Here is a 16,103-nt window from a genome sequence, read left to right as displayed (position 1 = left end):
GTAGCATTTCTCTGTGCCTCTGGATGAGCAGTGGGATGTCTGTAGAGGCTGGTTCCAATTCTTAACAGGATCAGAAATTCCCAAAGGATCAAAACGGAATTTTCTAGAATCCAGGGGGAAATTTTCTGTTCGCTTCATTGACTTTTGGATCGGGCTTTTGTATATTTTTTTTTCTTTTGACATTGCCTGAACACAGAGGGGAATTTGTTTCTTGATAGTACAGAACCAGATTGCAGTCTCCATATCTTCTCTTTAATCCACAAGAGCTCTGCTTTTATTAGGTTGTGTTATCTCATTCTTTACCACAATCTTTTTTTGCATTTCATAAATATTAATTCCCCTGACAGTCTCTCGTGTTTAGTAGCTTTTGTCTATCACAGGCTTTTCTGTTTTTCTTTCCTTCCTTGTCCCACAGAGATGTCATACTCTGCCATCAAAAGCAAGAACTTCTCTGAAGCAACCCTGCAGCCTAGAGAAGTAGGAACAGTATTTTTGCTGCAGCTGGCCTTTTTCTTCTGCGTGTTATTTCTCCTTCACTTTCTGGTACCGCAGCCAGAGTCTCATTCTCCTGCTCCCTTGGAGGGGGGTTTAATGTTTTAAAAATCTGTCTACCAATTTTTGTTACTGTGTTACACAGGCAAGCATTGTAGGGCGGTCATTCTTCTCTGTGCCGATGTTGAGGTACCAGATGCCAGTTAAACCCAAGGAGCTGCTCCCAGGCAGCCTGTGATATTGCTAGTGGATATTTTTATTTCCCTTCGGATTGCTTAAACCACTTTTCTTCCTTCAGGCCTCCTTTCACCTTCTCTACCATGTTTCTGGTTGTTTTTAATGCAGCAAGTACATTATGGTAGGTTAAAGCTTGTAGCCTGAGTTACAGTACTTCATTTAAGCTATACCCACTAACTAGCTTCTTCTAGCACTTCTAACTAGAAGTGCTGCTTCTCCAAACTGTACTGTTTTGGCTTAATACTGCACAGATACTTGAGATAAACTGCTTCCCAAGTCTCTCTCTTGCTTGCAGTGAACATAGTACTTTGCCAGAAAAAAAAGTGCCTCCTCCTATTTCCAGCCATGTCCCTTATTTATCCACGAACTGTATTTTTTTTCAATAACATACCGGTTATTTTTAAGTGTACGGCAAACTCATACTGTCAAAAGCCAAATCAGTGTGCTTCCTTTCTTTGCTTGGACTTCTGTGAGTTGGTACAACATCTTGGAGAGCTCTGATCATGCTGAGTTCTGATGACATTGCATTAGATTTCTGTGTTGTATCCAATAGTTGTTTTGCTGTGTGTGTTGCTACTGTATGCCTTCACAAAAGGCAGTGCTAATTGCGTGCTGCTAATTTCTCATAAACACCAACTTGATACAGAAGTTACACCCAATGGTGAATCTCATCAGTATTGGTTAGGGAAGGCATAACGAGGGGGAACGTGCAAATCTAAACCAAACATTTTGAATACTTGTGATCTGCTGATACCAGAATTCTTTAGTGCCACAATTTCTCAGCCTGAATGTTGAGACTACCCTTTAATCCTTTGACCTTTATGTAACTGAGAGGACTAGAAACTTGAGGGAGGACAAATATTTAAAGAGAGAACTTGTCCTGAAATTCTTCCAGAGAAGTACTGGGAACCAGAGCTGAAAAAGAACCAGTTCTCCATTCTCCTTCCCCATCCTCATCTCAAAATACCTCAAAATATGCGGAATAACAGAAAATGGGACATGCTGATAGCAGTGGGTTTCTATGCCTCAAACCTAGCTGCTTCCCATGGGCTTCTGCTGTACCTGGGCAGGGAAGGGTTGTCTGGAGGGTTCCTGGGAGGATAAGGCTGACTCTGTGAAAAGGGTAGAAAAATACAGTAACTCCAGACCAGTTCTCAGTGGTTTGGTTCTCACATCTGGAAAGCAAGGATAATGCAGTGTGCTTTGAAGTTTGCAGACAGCAGAAGACCAGATAAGTATTATTTTTATCCCAGACCTCAGGCTGCATTAGCAGTTCCAGATGCAACTTCAGGAGGAGTTATTCATCCTGCCAGCACCTGCACATTCCTCTGCAGTTTGTCTGAGGTTTGTTTGGGAACTAGCATTTATTCCCATTGAATGTGCGCATCTGTTGCCTTCAGGACTGCTCCACCAGCTCACTGCAGGGAACAGAGAGATCTCATGGTAATTCCAACAGGCTGCTGTCGAGTTCCTAAGATTTAGTGATCACACTTGGTCCAGATAAAGTAAGTAGGGGAGGGAGGACAAGAAGGGCCTGATCCTGCCTTCAATGCTGGGGTAAATAAAGAGGGAACTGAAAGTGTCGCTAGGCCTATGCACAGGCTCTGTATAGCCTTGCTGCCTGCTCGGCAGTTCCATTTTTCTCAGCTAAACTTGGCGAGTGTTTTCTCCTTCTGGAAATGGTGTAAGGGAACCTGTCAGTTTCTCTCTGCTCAGGTGGTCCTTCTCTCGCTAGAGCTGCAGACAAGGGAGCATGAATCATTAAAAGTGAAATAGGAGCAGATGGTCTGCATCAGGTTTAAACTAGCTATGTATGGTAGCTGCTTTATCTTAATCTCCAAACTACTAAGTGTCTTACAGAGCAGCCTCTAACTCATCCTGTTTAACATTTATGCCTTCCTTTGAAAATGTTTGCATCTCCTGCCTCTGCTACCAGCCCTCCATGGGTTTGAAAGTTCAGCTTCAGCTCTGGTGGTACTGAGTGCAGCTCGCAATAGAGACGCTGTGCAGGTTAAGTAGAGAGCAGCTGAAGAGAGTGAGAAACAGCAGTGTGAAACGTGAGTGAAAAAGAAATTCAGGCGGAGTGAACAGTTAAGGCTAACCTTAAAATAACTAGGATTATCTGTATAGCATTAGCAAGGGGCTGAGAGTGCACAGTGACATTAAATTTGGGGGGCCTTGACTGCTTCCAAAGAGCAGTCTGGGGGAAGAGACTGAATGTGGGGGTAACCACGGGCACTTGCAAAAAGGAAGGCAATGGTGAGTTGAGAGCAGTGAATCCCATGTAATGCTTTGCTTTGTGCATGAAGCTTGTTTTCAAACAAAACAAAGCCAGAGATAAAGTTAGGTCATGAAGCAGGAAGAGAAGATCTCTAAAAACAGAGGCTCTGTAAGATTTCCCTACTTGTGCTAGCTGGAAAATACACTTGGGGATGGAGTATGGGAATGGATGTAGACTTGCAGATCAAAGCCAGATCAAAAGCATTTAAATGTGGTCCTTGCAAATGGGACCTTCACATGGTGACCTGCTCCAGCTACCATTAACCTCCAGAAGGGATTTAGAAATAACAGGCTAAGCGGACTTTCACAAAATCACTTTCATATTTGAAATGCAAAGCTAAAAGGGTTCAGAACATTTCAAGGCCACTGTTAATCTCTCAGTCAGCTGTGCTGATGCATCCTGTCCAAAACATGATACGTTCAAAGGGCAAAAATCTGTTGTTAATTACTGGCTTGTCTATGGGAGACGTTTGTGCCACAGGATCCCTCGTGGGATGAACGGCTCGGCGGTGCTCAAGACTGTCATGTGAGCCAGGCAAGGAACCATTTGTATGGAGCTGGTGGATGGAAGTGACTGCACAGAGCTTGAAATGACAGCACCCTTAGTTGAAAACTGTAATTGAGATTGGCTTCTCCTCTCAGGAGTATCAGCTGTTCCAGCACTGTGTGAATTTGTTGCTTTTCCCCACCCCTGAGCGCTTGTCACCTGGCAGCTGTGGAGAAGGACAAGCTCCATTCAGTGAGCCAGGACAGAATCAAGTTGCAGTATCTGTTGGTTCCTTGTAAGTGTATTTCAGTGTAACTCCAAGACGCTGTCTGCTACCTGTGCCGAAGGGAGGCTGCCTGTGCTGGCAGCCTGTGGCACCGAGCAGCCCTCTCCCATGCAGGAGCAGGAACAGCACCAGCCCTGTGCCTCGGACAGAAGCTGCCCTGTTCTCTGCTGCGAAGGAAAGGGCACGTTTCCATCAGGCACACGCTCTTGCCTCTCACCGTGTGCACAGCTGAATGCTTCAACTCACTCGGTTGGGCTTCAGGGCTGCAGCCTGGCAGCTCTCCCACTTGACTGGCCGTGCTGCTGGTGGGAAGGAAGGGATGGGACAGGGGGATCCCCCTGCTCTTTTCATCCCCTCGGCAAGTGCTGTAGTTACCTCAGGGGCAGCAAGGACCTGCTGTGGGGATTTGATGTGCGAAGGGGTGTGCAATGAGGATACAAGGGCAGTGAAGAGGGAGCTGTCAGGAGACGTGGAAGAGACTGATAGGGACCTGGCATGCTCAAGAGCCATGGCAGGAGCAAGGAGATCGTGCTTGGCCAAGCTGAGAAGGGCCCTGGAAACAACAGCTTGGAGTGGCCTTTTCTGCTCTGCTGACTTGGGAGGTTGAGACAAGACGGAACAGTCAAAAACAGAAAGGGGAAGAAGAGATTACGTGCCATTTCTTTCAGTTGAGGGAATGTTTAAAAAAATACCAGGCATTTAAACAGCATACTAAGAATTTGTTCTTCCATTGTAAGCTAACACAGCAGCGCCTAAATGGATCTGTTATTAGATGAGACAGACATCCTTAGAAATCACAGTAAACACAGCTGTGGAGATGAGGAAGAATAACAAGGCTTCTTGCTAATAATTGTACCTTCCTGTTGTGCTAACCACTGGCAAAAGTTACTTTTAGTATTGCCCATGTACTCCGATGTAAGAGGGCTTAATGTGGCAAGTCAGACATTGTCAGGTTTGTCAGGATTTAAAGCAGAAAAAGTCAGAAATCCTTGCAGAAGCAAACAAATCCCCCTCCTTTGTTGCAGTGCGTCTTCAGTCTTTTGCTTTGGACCCTCTGTAGGCCTAATCCTGATAGCACTGGATTTGGAGGGAATGCTGGTGGCTTTCTGGGGTTGAGCATCCCTCAGGACTGGAATTGCTGGTATTTGTCTCAGGATAGAAGAATCACAGCTAGGAAGCTCTCGATGAAACAGGCTTTTTGTGTTATTAACCCAGAATCATTTTTCATTCTGTGGCAGAACGGTTTCCTGGGAAGCCTATTGTAATAAAGATTATAGATGGATGCTGGCATTTTAATAGAAGAGATCTTTTGTCTTCTCAAGCAGGCAGAATGGTGGCAGAAAGGTGAGAACTTTGGAGCTCCTGTAATTAAGGCTGTGGAGAAAGAGCAGCCCTGGTTAGTCACCTTCTGTGAGCAGTAGTGAGCGGCATGGATAAATGGGCCAAAAAAAGGTACTCATGGAGCAGCAAGGTTTCATCTGAGCAGAATAGAGCTTCACAAAAGAAAGCAAAAGAAATTCAATGTTAATTTGTAGTGGTGTAGTTAAAGATTAAAAAATCCGCTATCCAGAGGATTTAGGTGTTTTTCTAATCTGTTTCCAGATGAATTAATTTGGGTCTTCATATGTGGAAAAAGAAACGAAGATGCAAGACAAATTTTCTTCTTGTTTCTGCCATACACAGCGGTGGGGGATGTGGGCTTAGCACAGCTAAACATGCCGTTGTGTGGTGCCCCTCTCCTCCTATGGGTTGCTAAAGACTTTGAGTTGTATGTAAAGAAACCAACTACGCAGCAACTGTCTTCCGTTTTTTTCTTATTTGGGTTTGTAAAGCTTGGGAGCAATATTGGCGCATCGCACGCTGAGTTAAAAATTGGAAATGTATTACTCTGATTTAGCATGAGACTGAGTAAATTGTATTCAGTTAAAATAGCGGGTATCCTGCTGGGAAGAAAATAAGTGTTTCTACTTGACTGTGTGACACCTAAGCTGCAGACCAGAGATACAAGGGGAGGATTTGGAGGAGTCGCAGAGAGATACCTGTGCACATGGCAGAGTCACGGTCTCTCCTGTTACCTTCCCAGCAGGTTCATGGAGGTTTCTCATGCTGGACATACCTCACTATGTTTCAGCACAGACGTACCTTATCCTTTCCATTAGGATTTTTCCCACATCTAGAATGAGTTTCTATTGTTTAGCTCTATTACTACATAGTCAAGGCAGAGAACAGATTATTCCCTTTCTCCTTCTGGATTTTTTTTACATATTTATGAATTTACTTACCCACTTCATCCTGTTTCCCTGCTCCACCTAGTTTATCTCACCCCTCCTACTATAATGTTTTGCAACACAGAAATAGATGTCACTGTTTCCATTGTCTCCTGGATGCCAGCTATGTTGAGACGCAGTTTCTTCTCTGTTTTTCAAGGACTACTCCCAGCTCCACCCTGGCTGACTCCGTACCCCAGCCCAGTGCTCCTCCTGGTGCACCACTTGCAGATATACCAGGCATGCCTTTTATTTACTTGGTCTCAGATGAAAAACCACATCTGTAGCTCCGAAGTAGAGATGCAGTAGCATAGTACAGCAGATGGTGGACTTGAGGTTCACAGTGCATGAGCTCTTCCTGGGCTTGGGTTGTCCTGCTCTGTGGCTCACACTGAAGGGTCTCCAAGGGGAGGCCAGAGGCCGTGGACTCCCACTCAGATGGGAGGACATCAGTGCAGCCTTGTGCCCTCAGATGTGGCATGCTGCTGCACCCCACTGCAAGGTCCCCTCTCCCTGTCACAGAACATCTGTGCCTGGGGACTGGGAAAGGTTAGCAGGACCGTGGCTGAGCTCCCAGGCTGCACATACAGGCGGAGCTGGGCTCCAGTCACGTGTGTGTGCAGTGGAGGGGAAAGGCTGGAAAGTTTTCATTTCAAAATGAAATTCATAAGACATCCAGACCTTTCAGCTTTTTAATACGAGCAGTGATTTATGGCAGCACTTAAGAATGAGCCGGGAGCAGGCAGATCCATCACGTGCTGTCCTCCCCTGTCGAGACAGTGGCAAGGCCGGGCCCCAGGCAGAACTGTGCTGCAGGATGGCAGTGCAGCTCTCGCCGTCACCCATCTGTCACGGCAGGTCGGGGCCAGCCCTGGGTCTCATCCACTTGTTTGGCCATGAGAGAAAAACGGATTGGCTCTCTGCTGAATTCCCCTTGCCCCCTCCCTTTCCACAGCTGCCTTGAAACACTGAGACGATGACAGCAATGTGCTCTTTGTACATACAGTGAGAGGTTCCAAGCTTGTCTTCTATGCATTATGTCCCAAAGAACACACTGGCTCTAAGATTTTTTGCTTCCCTGTGCTTCCAAATGATTCCTTTCCTCTCTTCAACTCAGTCACTTTGATTTTGCCTGTCCCATGTTTGCAAGGTACCCATGGACACACAGTTCAGTCACCCCAGGTGGACAGACCATCGATCTTTCTACCTGTTCTTCCCCAGCACTTCAACTTTTCCATCTTCCTGTTCAAAATGGACCTTTTATAAGTGTGTACATTCATCTTGTCAGCACCAACCCCTACTCTCTGAATGAGCCCTGACACCACACAATTTCTAATAAAATGGGAATGGAAAGGCTCCCAGAGATGGTCAGGGCTACAGGAGGCATTGTCATTTAAAGGAAGCTCACTCTTTTCTTCCCAAATCCAAACCTATATTTGGTATTAAGGATTTGCAACAATACAGTGCCAGCAGCTGCTATGTAAGATGGTTTTCCTTCAAAACAGTTGATCCTTTTTTTCCTTTTTCATAGCTCCAGCGTATTCTGTACAGTGGGAATTTAAAATAGCATGGTTATCTTGAGTTGCAATACAGAGAATTACTTGAAGTAAATGCCTATTTGGCCTTATCTTCTCTGCAGGGCAGTAAGTTCAATGAATTAAATGGAGAAAAGAAAGCAGCTTTGTAATATTTTATGAGTTTTTCTTCAGAGGATACGATTTGTCTCTAACATTTTCTTAGCACAAATGCTCCTAAGTAAGTTAATATTAGTTTTCTTATCTTTTACTATTCAGCCACTCTGTACAGACATTTTCATAGCATTGCAGTCCATCTGCAAGTTCTCGGGGGTGATGTTAAACGTTCCCATCTCCCATAGGTATTGTCTACTCTCTAGTCTGCTTTATTGGACTCCGAACAAATATTGGTCGAGGTTTTGATAGGGTTGTTTGAGTTCTGAGATTTTTATGAAAAAGTTAAATCAAGAATAATACACTATGAAATGCCAAATAAATCAATGTGTGAAACATTGCAAACCTATTGCCTCTTTTTTTTCAGCCCAGGTCAGTTTAATTAAGTCTCTTTATCTAAAATTTCCTTATTCTGTTAGGTTTGTTTTATTGATTCACGTGCCTGTTCTTTTCTGTCATCTGTATAAAGAGTAATTAATAATTATGTTCATGTTCGGACTATGAGGTGTGAAGCCTTCCCATTTATTATCTAATGATGAGTGTTCTTGAGAAAACAATCTAGAATCATAGAGTGACAGAATATGCCAAGTTGGAAGGGACCCATAAGGATCATCAAGTCCAACTCCTGGCTCTGCACAGGACCACCAAAAAATCAGACCATATAACTGAACTAGATGTATAGAACTTGGTGAAAGAATGCATGCATACCAAGTATGGCGGTTGTGAACTCAACTTTAAAAGACAACCTCTAAAATGATGTCTAAAATATGTTTGTAACTTTAAGGCAATGCATCGAGATGGCAGCAGTGATATTCATGTCTTTTGTGTGAGAATAAGAGAGGAAATGTGCTTATATGTAGCATCATACTAAAAATAAAAATACCTGTAAACATTTGGGAAAATATAAATACCAAGAAATATTTTACGTAGTAAATCCTAAGCACCTGCTGAAATTCAGGTGGTGTGGTTGATGGGCAGGAGGAATGAGAGCTGTTAGTGTTTGAGAGCCTTCAGACAAGTGAATTTGTAGTGGCTGTAGATGTCACATAAGCAGGACTGTTAGTGCCACCTATAGTTGGTCTGCTTGACACTTCTCACTTTAAGATCTTGCTTTCAGTGGATTATGGGTCTGCTCTGCTCACCTTCTTAAGATGTTGGTGGAGATAAGCTCTGGTTCATGCTAAGCTTAAGCATCCAGTGCTGCTGGATAGGCACAACTCCCAGTGCAGTGGAGATGCTCTTAAATTTGGTAGCTGCTTGAAAGCACAGATAACTGGAATGCTCAGCAACTTGCATAGTTCTAGCACAGGACAGAAGTCAAACCTCAAGCATGCATGTAACTGAGCAGCTGCAAAAGCTTTGTTAATACAAAACTGAAGAGAAAAAAATGGCAATATAGCAGGGCATGGGTCTGCAAATCCCTGTCGCAATATTTATCCTATCTGATCCACTTCTTTAAACTTATTCAGATACTTTGGCCCGTCAGTCTGCCATGCCCAATGTCATGTTAGTGCTTCCAGCATCAATGATTTGTGAGCCTACTTACAGCAGGCAGCAAGCTGCAGCTGCAGGCAGTGCAATGGGAACAAATAAACCCTTGCCTTTTAGCACTTTGAAGGGATACTTCTTTGCATGCTCATTTTATACAGAGAGGTTAGCTTAATAAAATGTGTGCTGGGTTTTTGGGCAGGATTTTTTGAGTGACAGATTGGTGTTCCTGTTTTTCCATTCAAAAAGTGCTTTCAGTGCAGGCAATTCAGTTGATCTGTGCTCCTGAGCTGCAGTACACTACTCTGCTCAGTTTAAAGAAATTATAATTAAAAATGTCCTGTGTTTAAATCTGAACATGCTGTTTGACCGTCTGGCTTGGAAAGGCCATTAAAGATTATTTTAGCCTGCTGTGCCTAAGCAGTCAGAAAGAAATGCCTCCCCTCTCATTACTGTGATTTACCTGGAATAACCTCTGTGTGCCAGGGCTGAAGGCTGTCCGGTGGCCGGCACACGTATGTGTGTTCTCTGGCAGCCTGTTCTCTAGTGCACTATGGAGGGACAGCCCTAAATGGCGGCCAGTGCCACGGCCTGACCTCCTGCTGGAACTGGGGACGGTCACAGTCAGAGCTCTGTGTGCACGAGGCACCCACACTTACAAGGCATGCTGGACTGAGTGTTCTTCCATTGCGTCAGTTTGAGACTGATGGAGGTGAGAAGCTTCTGGTGTCAGTGTCAGCAGACTGCTTTTTTTTGTCTTTTAAGTGTTGCTGAGCTTAGGAGTCTCCCACTGCTTGTGTTGCTTCCCTGTCTAACTCAGTTGCTATCAGTCCTTTCAGGGCAGAGCGGCTTCTTCTGTCAGACACCTTCCCAAGCCCCTCAAAGCCCAGCTGAAGGCCACACAGAGCTGTTGGTGGGCAGGGGGCACTGCCTCTCCCACTGCCCCCCACACTGCTGTGAGAGAACCTGGCCCTCACTGAACAGAGAGCCCTCTCCCAAAGCAGGGTGGATTTAAGCCATTGCTGTGGCTTGTTGAACTGAGGGATCAGCAGGGACGATGGATAGCATCCGGCTGTCAGGACTCAGCCGAGTTTACAACTCTGAGGGATGAGCGTCCATGACCCTAAGGGGTTTGACTTGTCCTTTGCCATCCGTGGAGGTCGACAAAGCTGTCCCTTGGGTTTTCTTGTCTCTACCTTCTGAAATCTCTAAGGGATGTTTTCCTTTCAATAGCTGAGAGCATGTTCAGTGAGAATAAGACTGCGGGATTGTCACCTTCATTGGGAGGGCTGGGATTGTTACACCGCACAACACACTGAAATCTGGGAAAAAGAATAAAGTGGAGCTTTCAAAGCCGTATTTCCTACATGGTTCCTCATCCGTCAGCCATAGCAAGTGGTACTGCAGTTTATGAGAAGAAGGCAATGCCTCTTCATCATTACGTTGCTATTTGAGTGTTGCGTGCTGCCAGTCAGGCTGGAGCAGGTGCAGAACTGGCCTCAGGGTGCTTGTGTGTGTTTAATGTAGCTGACCACTTCGGTGCCATTTCATCACATTTCTTCTGTGCTAACAGTGGGAGGCAAGTACCACTTCCAAATGCACAAGCACTGTCTTTTAAGTGAATTTAATGCAGCACAAGCTCATTTGCAATTGCAAATGGTAAGGCTGCATTCTTCTCCTTATTCTGAATGCCTGAAAATCTCATTAATGTTAATGGGTGGAGAGGAAGTGCTTAGCCTATTGATGTTGGAATGAAATCAGGAGCAAAGCAAAGCTCCACAAGGACTCATCCATAGATTAGGGGCAAAAGCAGCCATTAGATTATCAAGTCTGACCTATCTAACACAGGTCGTGGGATCTCATCCACTTAATTCTGTGTTTATCCCAAGACCAACAAGGACAGTGCATTAACATATTGTAATGTAGCAGTATCTACAGGCTTCTCTTATTTTTACACTGAAACCAGAGGCAAACAGTAGTGCTGTGCTATATATGATGATGACAGATAATCTACAGGAGGAGAGAGATTTGGGCATTTTATCAGTCTGTAGACAATTTGTAGGTCTCTACTTTCACACAGGATTTTGTTTAGTGCTTTGTAAATTATTCCCTGGTAACAAACCAGTGCAGAGCTGGCTGCTTGTTCTGCATCTCTTTGAGGATAGCAGATTGAAATGGTGATCTTTTTTTTTTTTTTTTTCCTAATGAAAGGGGGATTTTCTCCAAAAATCTGTGTGGTCCGTGACAACTGCTTTCTAATGTCTTACTTTGGAAACTCCTGAGCAGTCATTTCCCTAGGAAACGTGAAGTGTGTTTCACACTGGTCTTCTCTCTTGGACTCCAACACAAAACTGCCCTTGAAATTCACCTGGAAAGTGTTCAGGGGGTTACCACACACGCACAAAAGCTGAGCCAAGCTGAATGAAGGACTCACTGGGCTACTGCATGTTTCAACCATTAGCCAACATTTTGCTGAACAAGGGACTAAAGAGATGAAATGTGGAAGGTCTCAAGGAATCCAAGAAAAGTGGTGGTTGGCAGTGTGCAAAATATAGAGGTCCCAGGCTAAACACATACGTGCTGGCCTGAAGGAAAAATCCTCCTGTTCAAATTTGAGGTGCCTTTGGTGTGTCCTGTCCCTTGAGAACATCCCTGTGCAGCACAGAGAGGAGAAGAGTGTTGGCTACTGAAGTGTTGAAAAGTTTTCGTTGCCTGTGGGTGGATGAATCTGGGCTTTTAGGGTTTGCCCATAAAAGTAGCAGTTCTGTCTTCTTTCATTTCAAAGCTCAGATGTCCTACGTTTGGTTTAGGTCCATTTTTCTGTCACTAAGGTGTTTTGGGGGGATCTTGTTGTGTGCTGTTTTTTGCCTCTAAACTCCATTATGAACCTGGTTGTTGACCTTTTTCCTTAAATTGGGACTACTGGTATTGAAAGCAGAGATGGAGCCACTTGTCCAGGGTATTACACAGGGGAGGGGAAGGCTTAGTACTTGCTCAGAGGCCAACCCCTGCCCCCAGGAGATGCACTGCCTCAGCTGCTTCCCTGTAGGATCCTGTGATTCATGTTGACCTGCCTAGAAGGCATTAGATGAATATATTTGAAAGAGTCAGCGTTCAAGAAGTCATCTCACATCTTTTGCCTATCAGACTGGAAGGTCAGCACTTGCATTAATACTTGGCTTTGAGGCTAAACTAATTACTGTGCATAAGGCTCTTTGAAATCCATAGGTAAGCATTATTAAGTAAATGTAAATGCCATTACCAAAACCTTTCTCCTGCTGCTGTGATAAAATTCATTTAGAATATGTAAAAAGGCATTTATAGCAGCGAGGGCAATCTGCACAGCAAAACATGGGCCCATGCTGGGACACCTCAGGTAGCTCTGAATAACCAAAGGTAGGAGCCCCGTGTCAGCGTTGTCCTTTGCCTGGGCTAACAGTCCCTGTTTCCCAGGGGGTTCATTACAGGAGAAAATCATGCTGTACCGAGTGTGGTAGCTGGTGGCTGCTGTGCAGCAGCCCAGTGGGCCCTGTGGGCTCCCCTGAAGACAGATTACAGCCTCTCCAAAGCATCCAGTAGCAATAATAGTAGAAAATTAGGGAGCTATTAACAAAATAATAAAGGGCTGTGGGTGAAGATGGTGCAGTGTGTGTTAGAAGGCCATGTGCTCTTTCTTTCTGTCAGTCTGACTTAAGCAGAGAGGCAGATTTATGGCTAATATTCTCCCTGCTCTTCAGGAAATGTCTGTGTGAACGTTTCCCATAGGGACCAGCAGGAGTCTCCATTGGCTTCATGTCTTTTGCCAAGGTCATAGCCAACAAACAAGCTGAGATTATTAATTCTCCAGAATAAAAGAAATCAGCAACAAAACCATACACAGTTTTCATTTTGACAAACTTTCCAGATCTGGTGTACTCCAACCCCATCTCAGCAGCAGAAAGTCAGTGCTTGCTGTAGCAGGAGGAGGGATTGTGAACTGGGCATTGATTTTTCAGGGCTCAGAAAAGCGGTGATGGCAACGCAGGCTGCGAGTTTTGTGTAAATATATTTGCCACCAGGATGTGTAAGCGCCTGTGCTCCTTTGCATTGGCTTCAAAGCAAAACCCTGAACAATGTGAACAGCACTTAAGCAGCTCTTGTCAAGAAATTCGGAGGCAAAAAAGGCTCCTCTATCTTCTTGTCTAGGAACATTTCCACTCATCCTCATAGTGAACTCTTTTAAGTTTCTACAGGCACTAATGTACTTTTCTCTGAATTGCATAGTAAGTAAAAAGGTAGTAAGCTTCCAACGTGCCTGACTTACTGGTTCATATGCTTTCCTTGCAGTTGTCCAACACAGCCATTCTCCATCAGATTAGACGAGACCAAGTGACAGACACGTGCCGAGCAAACAGTGTATTGAGCAGGAAGCGCCGTGTGCTGACACCCAACGATCTCAAGCACCTGGTGGTGGATGAAGATCATGAAATGATCTATTGCTACGTCCCTAAAGTGGCCTGCACAAACTGGAAGAGAGTGATGATGGTTTTGACGGGAAGAGGCAAATACAGCGATCCAATGGAAATCCCGGCCAACGAAGCCCACGTGTCTTCAAACCTGAAGACCCTCAACCAGTACAGCATCCCAGAGATCAACCACCGCTTGAAAAACTACATGAAGTTCCTCTTTGTTCGTGAGCCTTTTGAGAGACTGGTGTCGGCCTACAGGAACAAGTTCACCCAGAAGTACAACACTTCCTTCCACAAGCGCTACGGCACCAAAATCGTGAGGCGCCAGAGGAAGAATGCGACCCAGGAAGCTCTGCGTAAAGGCGACGATGTGAAATTTGAAGAGTTCGTGGCCTATCTCATCGACCCGCACACCCAAAGAGAAGAGCCCTTCAACGAGCACTGGCAGACTGTGTACTCTCTCTGCCACCCCTGCCACATTCACTATGACCTCATAGGAAAATACGAAACGCTCGAAGAGGATTCGAATTACATTCTCCAGCTCGCAGGAGTCGGCAACTACCTGAAGTTCCCCACCTATGCAAAGTCAACGAGAACTACTGATGAAATGACCACAGAGTTCTTCCAGAACATCAGCTCGGAGCACCAAACGCAGCTGTATGAAGTCTACAAACTTGATTTTTTAATGTTCAATTACTCAGTGCCAAGCTACCTGAAATTGGAATGAGGGACGGGTTGGGGGGAGAGAGGGGAGAGAAAGCCTGTTTTATTTAAGATTTTTATTTGTCATAATAAATATGGAGAGTGGGTTATTTTGTAAATTAATAATTTTCTTTCTTTTTTTTTTGTTTGTTTTTTGAATGATGCTGCGAGCAGCACAGTCAAAATTATTTAAATCAACTGTAAGAAAGGACAGCTCTCTTTGCAGGGTAACAGGATTGTGATGATCTAGACGTAGAAAGGAATAATACTGCTACGCTATTGAAAAAAAAACATTAATTGTGTTTTGGTGAATTTCATTGATCTTGCGTTCCTCAAATTCTAATTAATATTATTTATACTTATTTAAAACATGGTCTCTTGGGAGGATTTACTGTAGCAACAGAGGTAAGATAACATTTGGACGAAAGGAATTTGGTTTTATTCTTCTGTTGAGCTTTTCTCTGGATAGTAATATTTTTCTGTTAGCCTTTCATGCAGGTAAATACAGGAGTGGTTCTTGATACCACATACCTTGAGAATAATGATGGAAATAATTACTTTAGGAAGTGATACTGCACTTAAACATACTATAAAGCTGTCTTTCTATCCCTGAAAGGGAAAAATAAAACTGATTTTCATAGATACATGATCTCTAAACTGATCTCTAAACCCTCGATTACAAGAAATGTGAATGTAGTCCTTAGGAAGAGAAACCATGAACTTTTTTTAAAAAAATCTGGACTTAATCCTTTTATCAAGACTATGATGAGTCCCATTGTCTCGTAATTTGAAGGCTGCCCACCCAAATGAATGCGGATTTGCAGATGGCTCCATCTGAAAAATTGTCACTTTGAATGTGATCGTGGAGATATTTGAGTGCCCAAAGCAACTGGCGTTCACTTAATTCATATCCAAGATGGGGGATTTAGGGAGCTCCAGCCTCTAGAAGTCGTGCCTCCTCCTTGATCTTAAGACGGGCAACCAGAATTGGCTAACATGCTCAGGAGCCACCAGTCATGACATGTTGCTGGAAAGAATGCAGGCATGTTATTTAAAAAATCAGAAAGTCATCTTTGTGTTGATCTCTAAGCAGGGCAATAAAATAGGTCTCCAAGCTTCTGACATGCTGGTTTCATGGCTTTTTCCTATGGGGAAAAGGAGAATCTTCATTTTTCAGCTGTCACTGAATACGACAGGGATGAATTGACAGGAGTGTTTCTAGTTTCCCATCGGTCAATATTTTGTCTAAATCAGGTCCAGTGTTAGAACATGGCCTTCTTATCTAAGGTGAACATCTCTGTGGTGGTTGTTTCGCTTGCTTTAATGCAATGCCAGTGAGATGTGTGGCTATGAGGGCAATAGGAGCAGGGCTGGGATCTGGTTTGGAGCCAACAACAGGTGTTTGGAGCAGGAAGGAGAGGCTTTCTTCCAGTGACATGGGCCAGCAGCATGCTGCTTGGTCCTCAGGGCTGCAACCTTTGTCCACACCACCAGGCAAACTAGAGCTCTCCTAGAGACAAGGGGTAGGTTTGATTTTGCAAGGCTTTGTTTGCATGGGGTTTTGTTCAGAGAACAAAAGAGAAGCAACTGGCAGAGGTTTTAGTCGAGACATTTATGGGAACCTAAAATCTGTTCTAAGGTCATTTGTTACAGTGGGGGTTTGCACTGTCTGCATGTCTGTCTTCTTTAATCACACCCAACACTTCCAAAAAGAAAAGCAGATTTAGG

At 44.3% G+C, this 16,103-nt stretch overlaps 1 protein-coding gene across 2 annotated transcripts in view; it reads left to right on the top strand.

Moving 5' to 3' along the window:
- The window catches only part of CHST11 (carbohydrate sulfotransferase 11), a 152,147-nt gene extending 137,128 nt beyond the window's left edge, over positions 1 to 15,019 (top strand). For both annotated transcript variants that reach the window (XM_042838066.1, XM_042838065.1), the window contains exon 3: positions 13,552 to 15,019. In XM_042838066.1, the coding sequence (XP_042694000.1) occupies positions 13,552 to 14,400 (849 nt within the window). In that variant the 3' untranslated portion in view covers positions 14,401 to 15,019. The remainder of the gene's footprint in view (positions 1 to 13,551) is intronic.
- Positions 15,020 to 16,103: the final 1,084 nt, after the last annotated feature.

Source organism: Centrocercus urophasianus, unplaced genomic scaffold, assembly GCF_019232065.1.
Source record: "Centrocercus urophasianus isolate 14NV4802_14NV808 unplaced genomic scaffold, USGS_Curo_1.0 seq_73, whole genome shotgun sequence".
Classification (NCBI taxonomy): Eukaryota; Metazoa; Chordata; class Aves; order Galliformes; family Phasianidae; genus Centrocercus; species Centrocercus urophasianus.
This window is presented reverse-complemented; position numbering and strand designations above follow the sequence as displayed.